Source organism: Geospiza fortis, unplaced genomic scaffold, assembly GCF_000277835.1.
Source record: "Geospiza fortis unplaced genomic scaffold, GeoFor_1.0 scaffold687, whole genome shotgun sequence".
NCBI lineage: Eukaryota > Metazoa > Chordata > Aves > Passeriformes > Thraupidae > Geospiza > Geospiza fortis.
In genome coordinates, this window is record NW_005054647.1 from 236,667 (window position 1) to 256,666 (window position 20,000).

A 20,000-nucleotide genomic window follows, 5' to 3' on the forward strand; every position below is an offset into this window, starting at 1 on the left:
GCTCTTTTCCTCCAGGAGGCTCAGAGCTGGTAATGGAAGCCTGCATTAATGCAAAAATGGTCTCGTCAGGAGTGGATTGCAGGGAAGGCCAAGGCTCAGTGCCTGTCCCTGTGTGTCCCCAGCTGCTGTTGTGTCCCCTCAGGGCCTGGGCACTGATGACAGCACGCTGATCCGGGTGATGGTGTCCCGTGCTGAGATAGACATGCTCTACATCAGGAGGGAGTTCCTGGCCATGTATGGGAAATCACTCCACTCCTTCATCAAGGTGAGCTCAGAGTCTTACACACACCTGGGTTTGCTAAGCAGCACCAAGGAGACCCTCAAAACAACATCTGGGTATTTTACAGGGGGTGGAATTAAGGAGACTTTACATTTATGTACTGGAAACATTCCTGAACGTTCTTGGTTATCAAGTTGTCAAAGAGGATACAAACGCTGCAATAAGTCATTGATGCTGAAAGGAACCCTGCTTTCCATGGAGCTGCAAAACTAATGGTGTTCCTTTTTTCTGCTCTCTCTAGGGAGACTGCTCAGGGGACTACAGGAAGGTTCTGCTCAGGCTGTGTGGTGGGGAGGATTAAAGGAGGCCTGGGGAACCTGCTGGGTGATGGGAAGCAGCTGGTCATAGAATGGTTTAGGTTGGAAAAGACTTTTAAGATCATCGAGCCCAATCATGATAAAGATTTCTTTTTTTTTTTTTTTTTCCTCCCAAATGCCTTATTAATTACTCTGATTATTGACTTAGGTTAGTTCATGTTCTGGTTAGGTAGTGGCCATTCTGGTTGACCCTTTTGATACACTTTTATGCTTGGAACACCCATTTGCCTACTAACTGGGCTGGTGAAGCCCAGCTTACACAGAATGCTGTAACCAAAGGTATAGAAGTTGTTTCCTGAGCAGCTGCCCCTCTGCTGTTGTGCTCACAGCAAAATGCATCAACTAAAGCAAACCTGAGAGTGAGAGGCTGCACAGGGAAAAGCCAACCTCATTGGTACATGGAGACTGCAGAACATGGGTTTGCTCCAGTTTTTCAGTAGAATTAAAACACAGAGAAACCAAATATCTAAAATACAAACACGTTTACATATTAACTTGCCTCTGTTAGTGTGAAGCATTAACAGCTGGCTGTGCTGTGTGTATATGTTGCCTGTAAGTAGGGAATTGTCACTGGTGACATGAGGAAAACCTTTTTCTGCCCTGGTTAGAGCAGCCCTGTGTTTTTGGTCAGTCTGCTGGATCACAGGAGTACAAATAATTATACTGGATCATGGGAGTATATGTAATTATAGCAGGGTTATATTATAAATCCTGCTCTGGATAAAGTGATGTCATTGGAGTGGTGCCTTTTAAGGAATGACCTGTCCCCAAAATCCCGCCTCACCAGCCTGGTGCTGGGGCAGTTCCCCAGGTTTTCCTGGGACATGTCCCCAAATGTCCCTGAGGTGATTCCCAGACCTGCCTGGGACACCTGCCCACATCTCCCCACACCGACTGACACCTGCCCCATAAGGGACCCGTGTTTGTGCCTGGGCCTCACTGGGTGTCCCCATCGGCCTCTGGGAGAGACTTCTCCCGTAGACCCTGCACACTGTTCAGTGTCTGCACCCCAAAAATGGGACCCTGCTTTGGCTTAGCAATTTATCTTTTACTGCTGGTGAATAACCCTGTTCTGAAGGGTCAGCCTGAGGCTGCATTGTCACAGCTCCCACACGGAGGTGGCTACACCCCAATTCCATCCCTCATTTTCCTCTAAAACTGGCCGGATTAGGAGAAGCCTCTGTGGCCTCCAATAAAATAATTTTCTTTCTTGTTCCCTGGGCTGCCATTGGAGACACATTCCTGAGTTTTGCCAGCAGAGGAGGCAGAGCTTCATCCAGTTCTTCTGAGGGGAAAAGCCCAGCACAGCACAGCAGCTGCAGAGGTGCTGCCTGGGTGGGTTTCAGTGCCTTGGGTCTGGTTGGGTTTCAGAGTGTTGGAAAATGAATAAAGAATTTGTTTCTGTATTTCCTGTCGCCATGGTGTGTTCTGGGAGGGGACACTTGCACACACTGGCAAGAACTCGTTTTGTCCCAAGCTCCTCGTTGGGGAGTGGCTGCAGAGCTGCTTCTTATGCTAATTTATCCACATTTTTAGTCTTTGTATCCTTTTCCTCCGGTAAGCACTTTAAACACATAGACTCACTCTTTGTCTCTTTTTTATCTTCTGGTTTCTGGAAGTTGTCCTTGTCGTCCATACATTCTACACTCCAGATGTCCAACCTCAACAATACATTTCTCTTCCAGGTTTTGTTCATTGAAGTATATCAGAGTTTGTTTGTTTCAGTAAGTTTCAGTAAGTAAGTTCCCAAGCTTTCTACTAAAGCAGCTTATGGGAACTTTGCTAAATGCTGGCTAAGAGTAATTTAAGAATAGCATACTATTTGTAATATATATATAGGTAACAATGAAACAATTAATTTAGAAGTTAATTAAAACCACTAACTAAAATTATTAAGAGGTTCTATTGTTTCCAACACTTTCAGAATAATTTCACTACTTCTGTGCTATTTCATAGTGCCAGCTTGGGACATCAGTGCCTATGCTGCTGTCTCAGTTACTTACACAATCAGTTGATTTATCAAATAGTAAGAGTGTCTACCAGTTTCCCTAAATTATGCATGGCACAGGATGTAAACCTTTTCCAAACTGTTTGTCACTCACACCCCTCAGTGTGGATTCTGGGCCATATCTTCCTCTTGATGGCAAGGAAAAGGACCGATTCCTTATGAAATTACTGCCAAAACCATACCATTAGCTGGAATTAAGCTGGTTAGCCTCCTGCAATGAACTGCCTTCTGTGCTACATGATCGTCTAATTTGTGAAGCCTTATTTAAAAATGCACACAGTGTGCCAGGTGGAAAAAGCTGCATGGAGCTTGACACTATTCACACTTACATGAACACAGGAATTATATTGTTCTGTGTCCACATTCCTGACATTCTCCTTTAGAAAACTGGTAGCCATGGAGCGTTCCCTAGGTGTGCACACAGCACCATTTTGGGAAGTGTGGCTTTATATTCTCTTTTGGCTTCTAAACTGACTCTGTGGTACCTGAGGTCCATTATGCAAAGGCATCTATGTAACAAGGAGTATTTTCAACTCCTCACCCTGCAGGATCTCAGAGCATTTTCCAAAACAATATACATGTGTCATTTACTGAGCACTGTATGGGGCTTATTATGGTTCAGTAAATATTTCACCTGTTCAATAAAACCTACATTCAGAGCCTACACAGGGTGTGTGTCTGTAAGAGTTCAAGAGTTGAAGGGGAGAGTCTCAAGGGGCGTGTCTCACTGTTTGTGGTGTGCTGTTTTGTTTTTACTAGGAAAAAATTGAAAAGCACGTCGAAGTATATTTATCAGACTCTGTTTTTGAATGGGGAGAACAGTGATATCAAAATTTGTGCTCTGGGAGAGGAGTGGAACTTGCACAAAATTTATTTGTGCCAGGTAAGTGGCTCCTTTCTAACTCCCAGTAGGAACTGTGTTTTTAATAGAAGGATGTCTGAGAATCTGAGAACACTAGGAAAAAATTGAAAAGCACGTCGAAGTATATTTATCAGACTCTGTTTTTGAATGGGGAGAACAGTGATATCAAAATTTGTGCTCTGGGAGAGGAGTGGAACTTGCACAAAATTTATTTGTGCCAGGTAAGTGGCTCCTTTCTAACTCCCAGTAGGAACTGTGTTTTTAATAGAAGGATGTCTGAGAATCTGAGAACTCTGAAGTATGACTGGTGATCTTTCTTTTTTTTTTCCAATTTATATTTAGGACTTTAACTCTTTTTGTAGATGTTAACAGTTAACCAGCTCCTGTTAGCAACAGGAGTTCCTGTTGGGAAGCAGAGCTGTAGGTTCATATTTCAAAAATTTTTTGCTTCTCATACCGCTTAATTATGTTGTTTAATTTATTTTATTCCTAATCTTGGTGCATTGTCTGTGAAACAGTCCTGACAGTTGTCTTTGATGTCCTGAGAACATGTTCTTGTTTGCTGAGCAAGTGGCTGAGAGACTCCTGTGATGTGAATGTTCTTGCAGGGCAAAGCAGGGATTCCACAAGGGGTTTGTGGTGCCCCAGCTCGGTTTTACTGTCCCCTGGACTGGTGTGCAGGGACCTGCAGGGGAATTGCTGCTGCTGGGTCACTGCAGGTGTTAGGTGATTGTTACCAGCCTTCACAAAGGGTTCCTTGGAGCATCTCTGCTGCTGCAGGTGGAGCGTTTTCTCAGGAACTCTGAAAAGGAATAAACCCTAGTGCATAGCCCAGAAAGGATGCTGTTTCTACAAACATTTCCAGTTGGGCTCGTGTTGAGGGGGAGTTCTTTGTGTCTGTGTTGTGGGAGCACAGAGGTGCTGGTGGCTTCACTGTCTGTGCTGTGTCACTCCTGCTGTGGCAGCAGCAGCAGGGAGGAGCCCTGGCTGTGCCCTCAAACACCAAACTCACTTGTGCCCATGTCTTTCAGGGGTTTGCCCTTGGCAGGGGTTGGTGTGAAGCCCTCAGGTGCTGTACCTGGACAGGAGGGCACCTGTGTGTCAGCTGCAGTGGGAGCCAGAGCAGGGGTGGGACACGGTGGCACAGGGAGCTGCTCCACACCTGGCTGCACTTTCTCTGGTGCAACAAGTGACAGGAAGAGCCAATTCTGGGGTTTTTTGTGGCTGTTGCTGTGTCAGTGCCTGAATTCCAGAGCAGTTTCTGCAAATGCTTGTGTGGTCCCAGTGAGGGGAGTGTTCCATTGCTTTCTTGTAGGAAAAAGCCTTTTCTTTTTGGAGTGTGAGAACCTTTTAACAAGCATGAGCTGCAGGCAGGAGAGTCCTTTGAGTGAGGCAGAGAGGGAGCACTGAGGGGCTGTGAGGTGTGTGACAGGAGCAGTGACACTGAGGGGCTGTGGAGTGTGTGACAGGAGCAGAGCTGGCACTGATGGGTTTTATGGTGTGTGACAGGAGCAGGGCTGCCTGGCACAGCTCCCACTGCCACTCTGCACCCCAGGGATGGGGACAGGCAGCCTGGATCATGCAGGGTGGGCACAGCACTGATGTGGCTGCTGTTTCCTGTCACTGTGGTTCTGTGGTTGCTGTGTCTCAAGTTGGTGAAGCTGCTCCTGAGACCCTGAAATTGGGTGTGAAATCCCTTCTGTGAGTGCAGCTGTTTAGAGGGGTTTGAAAGTTGTGACCTTGTGTGTAGAGCCCTTGTAGGAGCAGTGTTTTTGGGATGTGAGCTTTGGGGGGAGCTGACCATTCTCCTCAGGCAGGTTCTGTTCCAGGCACACTCCTGCATTGCAGTTGTGTTACTGGAGGTAAAGTGGAGTTGGAGGTCAGGAATAACTCCATGTAAATGACTCTTAATACCATTGTGTCCCCCCAGGCAGACTCAGCCTGGCTGGTTCTGCTCCCCTGCTCTCCCCAGGCCCTGCCCCAGGTTCCAGGAAGGACAGTCAGGTGCTGGACCAGCACAGCAGCTCTGAGAAATGGGGCATTTCTTTCTCATGATGCTGTTACAAAAATGATAAATCCTTATGAAACTGGGCAGGTGATCTCTGTGGCACAGCTGAGGCAGCCTCGTGAGGGGGACAGAGATGAGTGAGGCCCTGTCTTGGATAGGAACATGTGGGGTTCAGAGTTAGGGATGCACCAAGGGTACAAAAATACTGACCTGATCAAATGAAATCAGAATTGAGTTTTGTGTTATTTGCTGCCATGAGCTGAAATGCTGAGGGAAGAGGTCAGGGAATGCAGTGCTGTACAAATAGACTTTATTTTTTTGATCTCTCAGGTAAACTGCATTGATAGCATCTCATAATGGGCACATCTGCTGCTGGGAAGGAAAATCAGGAACCCTAGTAGAGCATTATCTTTCCCTTCCTTTGGATGGAAACCTCAAATTCTAGTTTTATGTGCTTTTCACTTAATAATAAAAGGTATATTGCCGTAAATGGTGTGTGTGTCTGTGTCCTTGGTATGAGGCTGCAGCCTTGTACAGTAATTTGTATGTCTTGCATGCCTTTTTTTTTTCCTTTTTCCACCCCTAACTGGCATTCCCTAATGCCTGCAGGATTTGTTATTTGCCAGTAACCTTAAGGACTTAGTTTTTGGACTAATTGTCACCCCACTGGTGATGTGGTTTGTGGGAAAAAGAGCTTGTGTAGCTTTTCTGGCCTTTTCAAACTCTTTCCTTACTCTGGTTGCACACACGGAGCCCAACTTTCCTGTAGGCATTTTGAGTGTCAGAAACAGCAGCTACAGTCAGCCCCTCGAGTCTGTCAGAATGTTTTAGCTTGTGAAAGCTCCCTTAATATATTTTGTTCTGCATAAAGGTAAATATTAACCGTGTTTGGTGCTGCTTTTGGCAGTTTTAAGTGGGATGAAATCTCTTAGTTGAGTTTCTTTTTCTCTCTTCCTTCATACAGTCAGGCTACTTTTCCAGTATGTTCAGTGGCTCTTGGAAAGAATCCAGCATGAATGTCATAGAGCTGGAGATTCCTGATCAAAATATTGATGTAGAAGGTAAGTGGGAGCCTTTTATTTTAACAAAACCCTGAAGGGAGAGCTTGGGTTAAACCTGGTGATGTTCAGAGAAGGCTCATGAGGTTCAGCTTCTCTTTGTGCAGTTTTTTAACTCTCAGGGGTGCTGGAGAGTTTGTTTAAATCTGGGAGCTCAGTAATGGATTGGTTACTGCCCTTTGTTGTGTTTTCTGTCTGGTCAGTTGTTCTAGATAAAGAACCAGCACTGAGACACAGCGAGTGTGCAGTGAGGGGTTTGGTTGTGGGTTGTGAGCGTGCAGTGAGGGGTTTGCTTGTGTTTAGGGACTTTAAGGTTGTGTTTAAGTTGTGTTTAGTGCCTCTCTGTGACTCGTGTTCCCTCTGCAGCCCTGCAGGTGGCCTTTGGCTCGCTCTACAGAGACGATGTGCTGATCAACCCCAGCCGCGTGGTGGCCCTGCTGGCAGCAGCCTGCATGCTGCAGCTGGTGAGTCAGAAATAACGCCGTTCCTTCTGTCTTTACCTGAAAGAAGCACAGCAGTTCAGGGGATCCTCGCCCACGTGGCCGTTTTCACCCAGAGGAGTGAATCAGCTTTTCAGGCTAACTGGGGAAAAAGCCAAACACAAAGCAGTGGGTTTATTGAAAAATGCTGTGACTAAGGTTGAGGTGTAAGATTAAGTGATTTGTGAGTGATAGCTACAAGTAGATTAAATAGGTTTTGGAGCTTGCTTGCTCTACCCTGAAGGCATTCAGTACCCTTTTCTTTCATGGGAAATATTCTTTAGGAACATCTGTGTTTCTGAGGAATGGTGGTTTAAATGGTTTGAACAGCATAGCACCAGTCACTGTGGGACTTAGGGGGTGGCTCAGGCATGAAAATCTGTGTCTGACATTTCCTGTTGGGAAGTGAACACTCAGAATGTCTGTGTTTTTTCCTTCCTGCAGGATGGCTTAATCCAGCAATGTGGTGAAACAATGAAGGAAACCATCACTGCCCAAACTGTGTGTGGTTATTACAATTCTGCAGGGACATATGGGCTGGACTCCGTGAAGAAAAAGTAAGAATTACTGTCTCCAAACTGCTTTGGACATTGCCAGTTAACAGTGAATTTACACACAGTAGCATAATGACCAGGTTAATTGTTTTAATATGTCTTTAGAATAGAATCTTAGAACATCAGAGTTGGAAGAGACCTATAAGATCATCCAGTCCAACCACCCACCCAGCACTACCACTGAAACCACTAAACCACATAATCCAGAGCCAGATTCACACCTCCAGGGCTGGTGATTCCACCACATACCTGGCCAGTCTATTCCAATGCCTGACCACCCAAACAGGGGAAAAAAAAATCAAGTGGCTAATCTAAATTGATTGAATCTGTCCAGCTCCTTCTGCAGATCCACAATCCCACCCAGCTTAGTGGTGGCTCCAGATTTACTGAGGGAGCAGCTGTTGCAGCAGTGTTGACACAGAGCAGGAACAATCAGAGGTCCTAACTCCTTGCTCTCCTTGCAGGTGCCTTGAGTGGCTCTTGAACAATCTGATGACTCACCAGAGTGTTGGACTCTTCAAGGAGCTCAGGTACTGGGGCTGCACTTCCCTGGCAGGGATGAAGGACAGTCCCTGCCCAAGGCTGGAGCCCACTGCAGATCACTTTCTGGCCATTGCTTGTTCCCTGCGTCCCCTTCTCCTTTTTCTCTTTTGTGTCTCACTGACCTGTTACAATTGATTTTTTCCAGCATAAACCTCATGAAGCAGCTGATCAGCTCCTCCAACCTGTTTGTGCTGCAGGTGGAGATGGATGTGTACACTGCTCTCAAAAAGGTACTTGCCTGGGGCTCTGTGCAGTGAACCTTTGTAAGATTGACTGGAAGTATTTAGTAGAATAGCAGAACTTTTATAGAAATGAATGTACTCTGGAAATGTCTCTTATTAACATGCAGATTCTTACCTGAAACTTCAGCTGACTCACTAGAATTTATTTGTTTTGCCCAGTGGATGTTCCTTCAGCTCGTGCCTTCTTGGAATGGGTCTTTCAAGCAGGTGCTGACTGAAGCTGATGCCTGGTTTGCTGAGCGCAGGAGAGGTAGGAGGAGCTGGCCAGCCCTTGGCCCAATAATTTCTCCATTTTAATGGCAAAAGCCATTCAATAACCATCATAAAATCAAAGCCATTAAACACCAATAATAACTTTCTCTAACCAATAAGTAAAATGCAGTATAAACAGGGTGTGGGAAGGATTTGGGGAGGCAAACCACAGTGTGGGTGCTGTGTTGCAGAGTTCGGGGGCGACGTTGCCTTCCTGGAGTCGGCGCAGGGCAGCGCCTTCGTGCCCGTGTTCGCTCACCTGAGGCTGCAGTACATCATCAGTGACCTGGCCTCAGCCAGGATCGTGGAGAGGGATGCCCTGCTGCCCTCAGGTGAGTGAGGGAGGGAGGGCTGGGCACAGCTGGGCCCTCGCCTCCACTCCTGCCTTCGGCTTCTTCAGCCCAGGAGAGACAGGGAGGGGCCGGGGCTGTCCCCGGAGGGACAGAGCTGGGGAGGGGTCTGGAGCACAGGACAGCTGGGTGGCACTGTGGTGACAGAGAAAGGGGGCACAGGGCAGGGAAAGGGGGCACAGGACAGCTGGGTGGCACTGTGGTGACAGGGAAAAGGGACACAGGCAGCTAGGTGGCACTGTGGTGACAGGGAGAGGGAACACAGGGTGGCACTGTGGTGACAGGGAGAGGGGACACAGGGCCTGTGATGTAAGGAAAGGGGGCACAGGGCACGTGCTGCATGCAGGAGGATCTGTGTGCTGGGAAGTGCTGTCTGGGGCTTGCCTGCCCCTCTAATCTGTCTGTGCCAGGGTGCAGCCACGAGCTGTGTTAAGATCAGACCTTTTGCTCTTCATTTACAAGGAGGTTGAGATAACTCCTGGGCTGCACTTTGGAGCAGGCTGGTGGCTGCCAGCATTCAGTATTTGAGGGGATGCTGTGTACCTGAGAGGCTGCAGGCAGGGCCATTGCTGGGTAGTTTGTGCTCTGCTGGAAGGTTATTCCAGATGAAATTGTTCTCAAGGAGGTAGAGAAGCAAATCACACTGAGTAGTTGAAAGTAGTGCTGTGATTATTTGTTTATTTTTATACTCTGGTGTGTAGGTCCTGGAGGGGAGAACTGAAATTCTGTGTTAGGAGTTCTCTGCAGTCTGATCTTTGTGCAGAAAAGGTGCAAGAGACAGGAATACATAATGTGTCTGTGTGAGCACAGTGTTTGTTGTTCTGTTTTATTGGTGGCTTGTGAGCATTTCCTCAGCTCTGCTTTCCCTCTTCATAAATCAGCAGATGAGCTGCAGCTGAAATGTGAGGTAGGAAATAGACACCTGCAATACACAAATAGAGAAGATGCTCTCCCTTCTGGTATTTCTTCCTTCCCTTCTAGCACATCCATTCTCTGTTCCTTGCCTGTGTAGGTTTCCTTAATTCATTTTTTATTTTCAGTTGTACTTTGGTTGATGCCCAGTTTGTTCCTATCACAGTCTGTACTTTCACTCTAGAGTCAGTGGGACAAAGGCTGGTTTGAAGTTTTCCATCCATGATCTGGCCTCTCCCCACTTCTGTCCCATTCAGCAGCTTCCTGGATTGGTTTTAGTCACGTTGGCTCTCCCTGTTCTCTCACCCAGCCCATTTCCCAGAGGTGGTTCTCATTTCTGACCTTGCCCCCTTGCCCCATTTGTTATCTTGGCTAGGAACTTCTTACACCCTGTGATGTTGGGATCCCTTTTGTGTAACTGCCTGACAAACTACTGAGTTTTGTTCTGTTCTATCTCTTGGTTGCAACATTAAATTAACACAGCCAATAAAATCTTTGTGTGTTCTCCAAGGAAGACATGATTTATGTTTATTCTTAGCAGGGTACAACTTGTGTTTGTTTTACCATATTTGTGTTAAGTCGCTGCTTTCTTTTATCCCTTGATTGTGTTTTCTCCTTCTTTAGCTTATGTAGAGTTCCCCTGGGGGTTCAGAGCACAGCACCTTCTCCCCAGAGCTTGTTAACAAGCTCCTTGGCTGAGCAGGGCTGTGTGTGCTGAGAAAACATGTGGAGTTGCATCACTTGTGGCAGCAGTGGGTGTTTGAGGGGATGAGCACAGTCTGGAGTGGCTGCTGTTAGCTGTGGATGTTGATCCTTTCCCCTGTGCCTGGGAGCTGGAGAGCACAGGGAGTTAAAGGGGGTGGGGTGCATACACTTGTCCAGTTCATAAGTGTAACTTTATTATTTCTATGAAATTTTATTTCTATTTAGAATGTATATGACCATCCCCATTCCCAGGTCCAAAGGCAACACCAAACTTTTTTTTTTTTTTAATTTTAGAATGGCTGTCCTCTGTTTACAAGCAGCAGTGGTTTGCCATGCTCAGAGCAGAACAAGACAATGATATTGGGTAGGTATATTTTCTCTCTTAAATTAGAAACCTTCCTCATAGAAATTCTGACATGAGCTATTTTGGAGTTTACATTAAAAGGAGGGGGGAAGCATACTTCAGTGCTTTTGAACTCTTGATCTCTGTTGAGTTCTCAGTTCCCCTGGGCTGGCTGGTCTCCCCTCCCTCAACCTGCAGAACTCTGGAAAACTGATCTGATGGCACCAGAGGGAAATGCTGGGTGGGGGACATGAGTTCTGTACTTTCCTCCATGTGGGTTAATGCTTCTCACTAGCCCTTCACCTGGAAATCTGTGCTGAGGCTGTGAAAGGGGGATTTCTGAGCCTTCCATTTTAAGGATGCTTTGGCCGTCAGACTGTTCCCCTTGCTTCTGCTTGCTCTTGGCCGTGCTGCAGTGAGCCAGGTCCTGGATTTAACACCAAAACTATGGCAAAATGTAGCTGGGGGAGTTGGTCCTGCCTTTGTCTTCTCTGCTGGCTCCTAGAGTGCTTTGAGGAGAAAAAATGCCAAGTCAGGCAGCTGCAGAATGCCTGTTACCTCCCCAAACCCAGCAGGCTGACTTGCTCCTTTGTCCTGTCACCCAGCAGGTGACACTGTGGGCAGGGACGTGTTGGGTTGTAACAGGAGCTTCAAAAAAGCCTCAAACTCTGGTCTGAACAATAGCCAAGATCTTTAGAAAGTTGTTCTGTTAGGCAGCAGTGCTTTGGGAAGTGGTGGAGGCAAGGTGCAGAACTGTGGCTCTCGCATTCAGCTCCTGCAGGTGAATTTTGGGTGGCTGTGCCCTGTTTCTGATGCTGCTCTCGTGGGAAGGCTTTTGCTGCTGTGACTGTGTCTGAGAGCTATGTCACCTCCTGGCTCAGGGGGAAACAGGCTTCATAGGGAAGTGAGTCACCAGAATTCTGATACAAGAGGCAGTATTTGCTAATTTTGATGTGTTTCGGTAGTTGAGTGCAGTGGGAGCATTTGAATTGTCAGCCACTGCATACACATGCTTCTGGAAAAGGGAGTTCCCACAGAGTGAGGGTGATGGGGGTCATCCAGCTTGGAAAAGAGCAATTTCAAAATTCAGCTACAGCCGAGGATTTCAATGGCTTTTGGAATGGGCAGAGTATTTTTCCACATTTATTTCTTTTAAGACAGTGAAAAGCAAAGGTCTCAGCCTCCGAAGGGCAGACATGCAGTTGTTCCTTTGTGTTAGTGCAAATGTTTTGGCCATTTGACCAACGTGTAGCTGCAGGAAAAGAATTCAGGTTTTATAAGCCCATGGTTTATCCAGCTCTGCTGCTCTTCCTCTCACACCTACTGCCCGTGTCAGCATCAAACACATGTTTTCCCTCAGGGGTAAGGAGGCAGACTTAGGAATCAGAGCAAGACATGAATCTGACTCCTCTGAGCTGAAGTAAGGCTCTATTTCCATATCCCACCTGGTGCAGGGCATAATTGCACCTGCTTCTTCCAGCACTGCCAGCATGGAAATGGCACTGCCTGGAAACTGTGATGTGGCTCTAGAGAGAGGAGAAGAAAGCGTTTCCTTTCTGCTTTGAGTTTGCATTTAAAAGGATTAAACGTCTTATTCACTCTTCAGAATTGGAGAATTTTTTAGCGTTAGCAGTGGAGTTTGTGGCTTTGAACTGTAGCTGCTCAGGGTTTACTTGTGTTAAAGTGGATCACTCTTTTTTTTAAATTAAACATGTGTTTTGTGGCAGAAGCCAGACAGATCTTTCAAGTCTGGGACTGGAATCACTTCTGCTCTTAGAAGTCTCTTTGGCAGTGTGTAAGAAGGAAACAGAATGGCTCCACTGTTCCCTGTGTGGCAGCTGGTGGAAGTGGTTCAAGCTGAAGTTCTGCATTGTCTGAGGCTGCTCGAGGGATGGAGAGGGGAATGTTAATGTCAGTCTGAGCATTATGGACTAATGTTTGTGAAATTTGTCACTAATTAAACAGAAATAAATCCTTTATCACCATTACTGCATTTAGGTCAGCCACAGAACCAGTTCAGCTGGAAGATGGGGAAAAGCACACGGGAGGTTCCTGGGTGAATTTGTTGAAGTGTGATGAGTTGTATGCATAACCTGTTCTTTGAACACTTCACCTCCCAGGATTGGGTTTTACAGACACGAGAGAAGAGACCTGGGCTGAGCTTATAAAAGATTTAGCTGTGAGTTGCTGTGGAGTGAGCAGCAGGAGGAGAACAGAGGCTGCATCTCTTCTGGCTTGGAGGGCACTGCTGGGTCTTGTGGGTTTGCAGTTGAGCCTGTGGGGATTGATGTCCCTGGGATTAATAAAGTTCACTGCCAGCCCTCAGCCTGGTGTAACTTGGACACTTTCTGGCAGTGGGTGTTGGGTTAATGCTGTCACGGTGAGTGAAGCAAAGTGAGTAACACAACTGTGGAAAATCAGGGCTGATCTCACTCGTGCTGGCTCTGCAAGGCTGTTCTGTGTGCTGGACTCAGGGGAAGTGTTGGGTGAGAGGAGCTGATCTTGGTGTGGGATGACACAGCCAAGGGCTCTGCATCTCAGGAGCTCTCATTTCTTGAGCGCTGAGGGGAAGTGGTTTTTTTTTTAGTCAAGTTGCATAACCAGCCCCTTGAGAAACCTCTCCCAGTGTCTCGTGGCTGCTGCTTCATAGCACTGCTGTTGTGCAGAGCCCTGCAGCTGTGCCCCAGCACTTGTCTCTGGTTGTGTCTGAGAAGTCAGCCTGCTGTGTTTAAAAAACACTTGGGTTTTTACAAGGCTGAGAGAATGTATTGCATTGCAAGAGCTATTATTTTATCTGGAAAAGTTGTTTTGTAGAAGTCCTGCTTAACTGAGCTGTCACAGCCTGGTTTATTTTGCAGTTTTGTAGTGTAGGTGGATGTTTATGGGACAGTTTGGGATGGAAGAGGCTCTGAGAGCTCATCCAGTCCTGCCTCTGCTCAGAGAAGGGTCAGTTGTGGGTCCCTTACAGCTCAGGGTATTCCATCATTGTGTGGTCAGACAAGCTTACCCAGTCCATTCATCTTCCCCACATTAAGGTATCACACAAAGTTGTTGAAGTCTTTTTAAAGATGCTGGTTTGGGTTTTTTTCAGGCCTCAAGAAATCAATAAGGAGGAACTGGAAGGAAACAGCATGAGGTGTGGTCGCAAACTGGCCAAGGATGGTGATGTAAGTGTGGCACGTGGCAACTGCAGGGCTGGCATGGCTGAGATAAGTCAGGCATTTCCAAATCATCTGCGTCCTCATTGGCAAACTGCATCAAAAGGTGTCATGCAGAAAGATACCATTTTTTTTCTTCCCAGAGGGATGGAAGCCGTGTCTCTGCAAGGAGTGAGGAACTGGAGTTTCATTGTGCTCTTGTGCTGCAAGACTGAGAAAACTGTTAGTGCAGGCAGTTAAATAGAGCTCTGATCACTTATCAGCTGGAGAAGGAAGTTCTGTAGATAAAATGTGTAACATTCAGAGCCAGGGCCCCTCGGTGACTTTAGGTAACAGGTCGTGTGAAATGAACTGAGAACATTCATTTTTCCCATTGAGGTCACATAACCCAAGGCTGCTGACCCCGAGGAGCGCTCCGGGCATGGCTGGGGCTCACAGATCAGCCCCATTACCCAGTGCTGGTATTTGATACCCACTGGTGTGACATGTGTCCTGCCTGTCTGGGAGGCAGCTGACCCTCAGCTGCTGTCACAGTTGTCCCCACCAAGTTCTGTGTCCCAGGCAGGTGCTGGCAGGGATCCCTGAACCCCCAGTGCAGCTCAGGAGTGACCCCTCGGAGCTGGGGTGGTGCTCCTGCTGCGTGTCACAGCCCATCCTCTGTGTGTGTGCCCTCTGTGTGTGTGTCCCCTGTGTGTGTCCCCTCTGTCCTGCAGTACTGCTGGCGCTGGACTGGCTTTAACTTCGGCCTGGACCTGCTGGTGACCTACACCAACCGCTACATCATCTTCAAGCGCAACACGCTGAACCAGCCGTGCAGCGGCTCCGTCAGCCTGCAGCCCCGCCGCAGCATCGCCTTCAGGTGCACCCTGGGCTCAGCTCCCTCCCTGCTGCCAGCCCTGCTGGCTCTGTCACAGCGTGTTCCCCACCTGCCTCCTCGGGGGGTGCTGAAGCTGGGGAGGCTGAGGTGGTCTGTGTGCCCCCAGGTTGCGCCTGGCCTCGTTCGACTGCAGCGGGAAGATGATTTGCAGCAGGACAACAGGGTATCAGATCCTCACCCTGGAGAAGGACCAGGTGTGTCTGTGGGCTTGAGTGCTGCAGTTCAAGGCATGAAAAAAATGCTCAGAAGTCACCGGTGCTTTTGAAGGGGAGTTGCTGTTCCTGTTGTCGTTGCTTATGTGGAATCTCATGCATTCCTGTTAGAGGTGTGGGTAATTAAGCTAATTTGTGAAGTGGATCTAGAGTAGGGTAGTGTAGGTTTCATGAGTGTTGATAATGTGAAATTAGTTCCCATATTAGTGAAATGAGTGCCTGTGGTGCTGCTGTCTGCTGCCAGTGTCATGTTCAGCTGCTCTTCAGCACTGCTGGCATCACCCTCTGCATAATCTGGCCATCAGACTGCTCATTTAGAGGCAAATCCAGAATGTGAAGACTCTCATAAACTGAGGAGTTAAAAGAATGTCTGCATGTTGTTTAAGGGTTGCATTTATTACTCTATTAAATAAATTGAAGAAAGCCCCGGAGAGGAGTGGAGTTTTCTTAGAGCAAGTGCCCTTTTCCACCCATTGCTGAAAGCAGGATTTAGTGGGGCATGTGTGGGACTTGTTAATCAAGTTTCTGAAATCCCAGCCAGCAGTGATACAAAGGTGGTGAGAACACAGAAAACCTTCCCTTGTCAGTGCCATCCTCACTGGAGGGTGAAGTTTCAGTTTTGAAGTTTCAGTTGTTTTGCATCCTCACGAGGTTGAAGTTTCAATTTTGCTTCCCCAAAACCCGTTCCTAGAGTGGAACAAAAAAATTCCTACCCACAAACTGAAGTTTGCTTTCTGTTGTGGAATGCCTGGTTGGTGAAATCTCCCAAAGCTGAGAACTGTCCCTTTCTCCCCAGCATGTTGGAGGGGAAATGTGCTCCAGCATTTCCTGTGGCTGTTCCCTGTGCTGCTGGGAGCTCTGGGGCGGGGGCTGTGGGCAGGCTGAGAATGTGTCAGTGTTAGAAACTTGAGGTGAAGGGGAGCTGTCTCTGCTTTATGTCTATATTCTGATTGTAGTCTGTAGCCAGTGAGCTGTGCAGAGTGAGTGCTGTGTCAGTGTTGTGCTTTCTGGTCCCCTCCCCACACAAATGTGCTGTGTGTGCTCCAGGAGCAGATCGTGATGAATTTGGACAGCAGACTCCTGACCTTCCCGCTGTACATCTGCTGCAACTTCCTGTACACATCCCCGGAGAAGAGGGCAGACAGCGAGGCCCAGCTGGACCATCTGGAATCCTGAGACCTCCCTGGGGCCTGGGCAGCCCCTCTCCACCCTGGCTGCTGCTCCAGGCTGGGGCAGGCCTTACACTGTGGCAGCAGCCCTGGCCTTAGTGCTCTCCTATGCAGCTCTGGCATTAGGTAGGCCAAAACCAGTCATCCTTTTTAATTTTTTAAAATTTTATTTCTGTTCTGCATCGTCAGGCAGGAGCCATTCCGTGTTTGAGAAGTGTTGTCACACTTGGGCTTTTCTGGGTGAAAACTGAGCCAAATTGCAAATAGGGAATTTGTGTGGATCACAACTTAGGAAATTACCTGTTGGACTCTGAGCACACATTGTAGGTTGTGTGGGTTTTGGTTGTATTATTTGTTGGGTTTTTAAATAACTGATCTGTAAATACCAGATCCATATTTTGCTTTTTTCCTGGTCCTTTTCTCTTAGGGCCAAATAATCTCTGTAAATGTGGCATCTCAACTTTGGTTATTTAACTGCACAGCCTTTCCCACCTGGTGGGTTTAAGCCCACACACACACATTTCATTCTTGGTCTTGTTCTAACACTGCAGCCAACAATTCTCTGTCTTTTAGCAGGTTAATTTACTATTAAGGATGTTCATAAATGAATTATTTTTTCCATGTACAGCAAATACACCAATGTCCTCACCATTACTTGAGTCCTGTCAGCAGCAGCTCTCAGCTGGAGTTCTCCTGAGTGCTGACTCTACTCACACAAACCAAATACCAGTTTTTAAACATTTTCTCTGGCTTGTTTTAGCTGTTACCTTGGGAATACATCCCATGTTAGCTCAGGAACTTGTGACTTTCGAGTGCCTTTTGAGTTGTATGTGTAACACCAACTTCACATCAGTTCAGCAAGGTCACAGGATCCAAAGGCAGAGCTGGGAACAAGAGATTCCTCTCCACTTGGTGTGGTGGATGAGTCGTGCCATGGTACACTCTGTTCAGTCTTTGTTGGGTTTTATGTTTGTCTCTTACAATTTTCAATTCTTACAGCAGGATTTTTTGATTCAAACTGGGAGTTTTTGCCTCGTTAGCCTATTTTTTTAATATCAGAAAAATATAAAACCATTTGTACTTTATAACAAAGGTAAAAATATGCTGAGCAAGATAGAAAAACATGGCAACGTGTCAGTAAATGATTTCAAGTGGAATATTTGTCCATGTGTGTCCTTTCCTGCTGGGAATAGCTTTTTGTGCTGGATTCAGCACCTCACTGTGATCTTGTGTTGTGTCACAGCTTTGGCAGCAGAGAGCAGAAGCATTTTCAGCTGTTCAGCTGCTGCAGCATCAAATTTATTTATAGAATTAACTGTATTTAGATACTTTGGTTTTAATTAGAAGTACCCACTCCTTAAGATTGATTCCATGGAAAGGAGCAGGGGCAGCTGGTTAATGGCAGAGGGAGCAGGTACCTCAAATCCAGGTGGTTTTTTGCAGCACATCAAAGTCTGAGCTGTGCAGGGTTTGCACCCTGCCAGGGCCTGCTCCTGCTCTGCCCTCTGGACCCCAGGGCTCCCTCCCTGCTGGGACCCACCCAGTGTCACCAGGATGTGGGATGTGGAGCAGGAAACTCATCTTGGAACCCCTTCCCTTGGTCCCTGGGTGTCCCTGTGCCCCCCTGGCCGTGGGGCACTGCCAGTGCCAGGGGACAGCCCCTCGCAGGGCCAGCAGCAGGGATTTGGGGTGGGCTGGGGGGCACAGGGGAGCTCAGGGGCCCACACACACGACACTGAGCCCAGCACTGGGTGGTGGTTGTTTTTCTCTGGTTTATTGTCACTGAGGAGCAGCAGTGGTGGCCGAGGGGAGCTGAGCAGTACAACACCACACTCAGGTATGAAAAGTACAAAAATAAGGAAGCCTATATATAATATCATTGCAGTCAATTGCTAAAATAAATATTGTAAACACGAGAGAACAACATCAGGTGAATCTACAGCACTCGTTTCTGCCAGCAGCCACACAGTCTTTGGCTTTAGGACTCCCCTGCCCGCACGGAGCCAGGCCCACATCCAGGTGCATTTTCTTTGCTTCAGGCCAGAAGGCTTTCAGGCTGGTCAGGGATGTCACAAGAGAAAGAATTTTCCTCTCTCCAATTTACCTTGAGAACAGGAATTGCCTCTTTTTGCCTTCCGTGCCCATTTTTGTGCCAGAGCAAGCGACTGATCTGCCCAAAGCAGGCATTTTCCGTGTCTGGAGGGGACTGGGGTGAGGGCTCCCCGAATTCCAGGTTATTTTGTGGTTATCTTGAACCTCCCAGCCCCTGCACGGTGCACTTGGCACCGTTCTGCGCCTCTCCCCTCTGTGCACTTGGACCTTTCACCCCCTTATCTCTGTGACAGCCAGATGGGTTTGGATTGCCTGATAAGGGAGGAGAGGAGGCACCGAGTTATCTGGGGTCAAACTGCACCTGAGCTGCTGCCAGGCCAGAGATCTGTGCCCCTCTCATACCCTCGGGCCACTGAGCTGCTCCCTCCCAGCCCTGGGCTCCAGGAAGGGAACAGGCACATTCTGCTTGCGAGTCTCAGTAATTTGCTGATTGTGTTTGTATAGATGTACATACATTTTAAAAGCCCAATAAAATCCTGTCCAAAGTACCAAGGAGGGGAGAGTTGCCGGGGAGGGAAGGGCAGAGACTCTGCTCCTGCTGCCTGCGTGGCCAGAGAACATTCCAGCACCCCGGGAAAGCAAAGAAAATGCATCCAGATGGGAACAACCAAGCAAAACAAAACCATCCTAAACCCACAAAGCAGCACTTGTTGCTGCAGGGAAGACAAATCAGGCTGAGCAGTCTGTCCGTCTGTCCCCACAGATAATCGTTTGATCTTCCCTTCATATCAGTAATTAGGATTTAATCTTCCCTTCTTCATTTTAAACACATTCACAGAACATCCCATGGCGACGTTTTTGGCGTGAGGTTCTGGGCTGGACATCCAACACCTGCAGGGTTGGTGCCCCTGGGGATCCCAAACGCCTCCAGGGGCTCCCCAAACCCCCCTGCAGCCCCAGGGAGGCTGGGCCTGCACCCACAGCTCTCCTGCAACACTCTCAACCGGGAACATTCCAGACCCTGCTTGATTCTGAGTCTTAGCAAAAGCTTCCCAGCATTAGGGGAGCCTTGGAGAGCCAGGGGGGTCCCTCTGACCAAGCCCAGCCAAAAATCCTCCACCACCATCCACAAGGGTGATCCTGCTCACCCCTGTGAGCTGCAGCCCCTCCTTCACCCCAGGCAGGTGAGGGGGCTGTGGGGACCCTGCCCCAGGCCAGGCACCTCAGCTCCCCAGGTCCCTCTCACCCTGTCCTTTCCCTGCTCAAAAGCAGGGCTGCTCAGATCCCCATCCTTCCCATTCTGCCCCCAAAACTATACAATTTCACTCACTAACAGATGAAAGCACTATGGATTTCAGCAGGGGCACAGCTGGCTAAGAGTAACAACAGGCACTAATGCAACTCTGCACAGTGCAGCAGCTAAAAAGATTTCTGTTTTGATTTTTCAGTAGGCAAAATGCTGGTTTTCTGAGGAAAAAAAAAATCACACAAAACTGCTTGGTACCAGATTAGAGGATTTCTGTATCATCCTTCAAAGATTTATTTGACAGCTTCTAAAACTTCCACTAAACTTGGTTTCTTACATCATTTCTATACACAGGTTTTATTTGTTATAATTG

At 47.7% G+C, this 20,000-nt stretch overlaps 3 protein-coding genes across 3 annotated transcripts in view; 2 read left to right on the forward strand and 1 right to left on the reverse strand.

Annotated features, from left to right (window-relative positions):
- ANXA4 (annexin A4) overlaps positions 1–2,003 on the forward strand; it is a 7,229-nt gene extending 5,226 nt beyond the window's left edge. The window contains exons 11-12 of the mRNA XM_005430536.3: positions 143–265; positions 522–2,003. Of these exons, the coding sequence (XP_005430593.1) occupies positions 143–265; positions 522–581 (183 nt within the window). The 3' untranslated portion in view covers positions 582–2,003. The remainder of the gene's footprint in view (positions 1–142; positions 266–521) is intronic.
- Positions 2,004–3,001: 998 nt separating this feature from the next.
- On the forward strand, positions 3,002–17,486 carry GMCL1 (germ cell-less 1, spermatogenesis associated). Its single transcript, XM_014311071.1, has 14 exons — positions 3,002–3,017; positions 3,549–3,688; positions 6,440–6,536; positions 6,900–6,997; positions 7,457–7,569; positions 8,031–8,096; positions 8,255–8,339; positions 8,511–8,601; positions 8,795–8,935; positions 10,865–10,934; positions 14,005–14,080; positions 14,785–14,930; positions 15,055–15,142; positions 16,208–17,486. Exons 1-14 carry the CDS (start codon positions 3,002–3,004, stop codon positions 16,334–16,336), a joined length of 1,356 nt encoding a protein of 451 aa, XP_014166546.1. The 3' UTR covers positions 16,337–17,486.
- Positions 17,487–18,081: 595 nt separating this feature from the next.
- The window catches only part of LOC102042831 (hexokinase-2), a 25,712-nt gene continuing 23,793 nt past the window's right edge, over positions 18,082–20,000 (reverse strand). Inside the window, exon 18 of the mRNA XM_005430537.3 lies at positions 18,082–20,000. This exon is cut by the window's right edge and continues 1,967 nt beyond it. The gene's annotated coding sequence lies outside the window, so the exon portion shown is untranslated.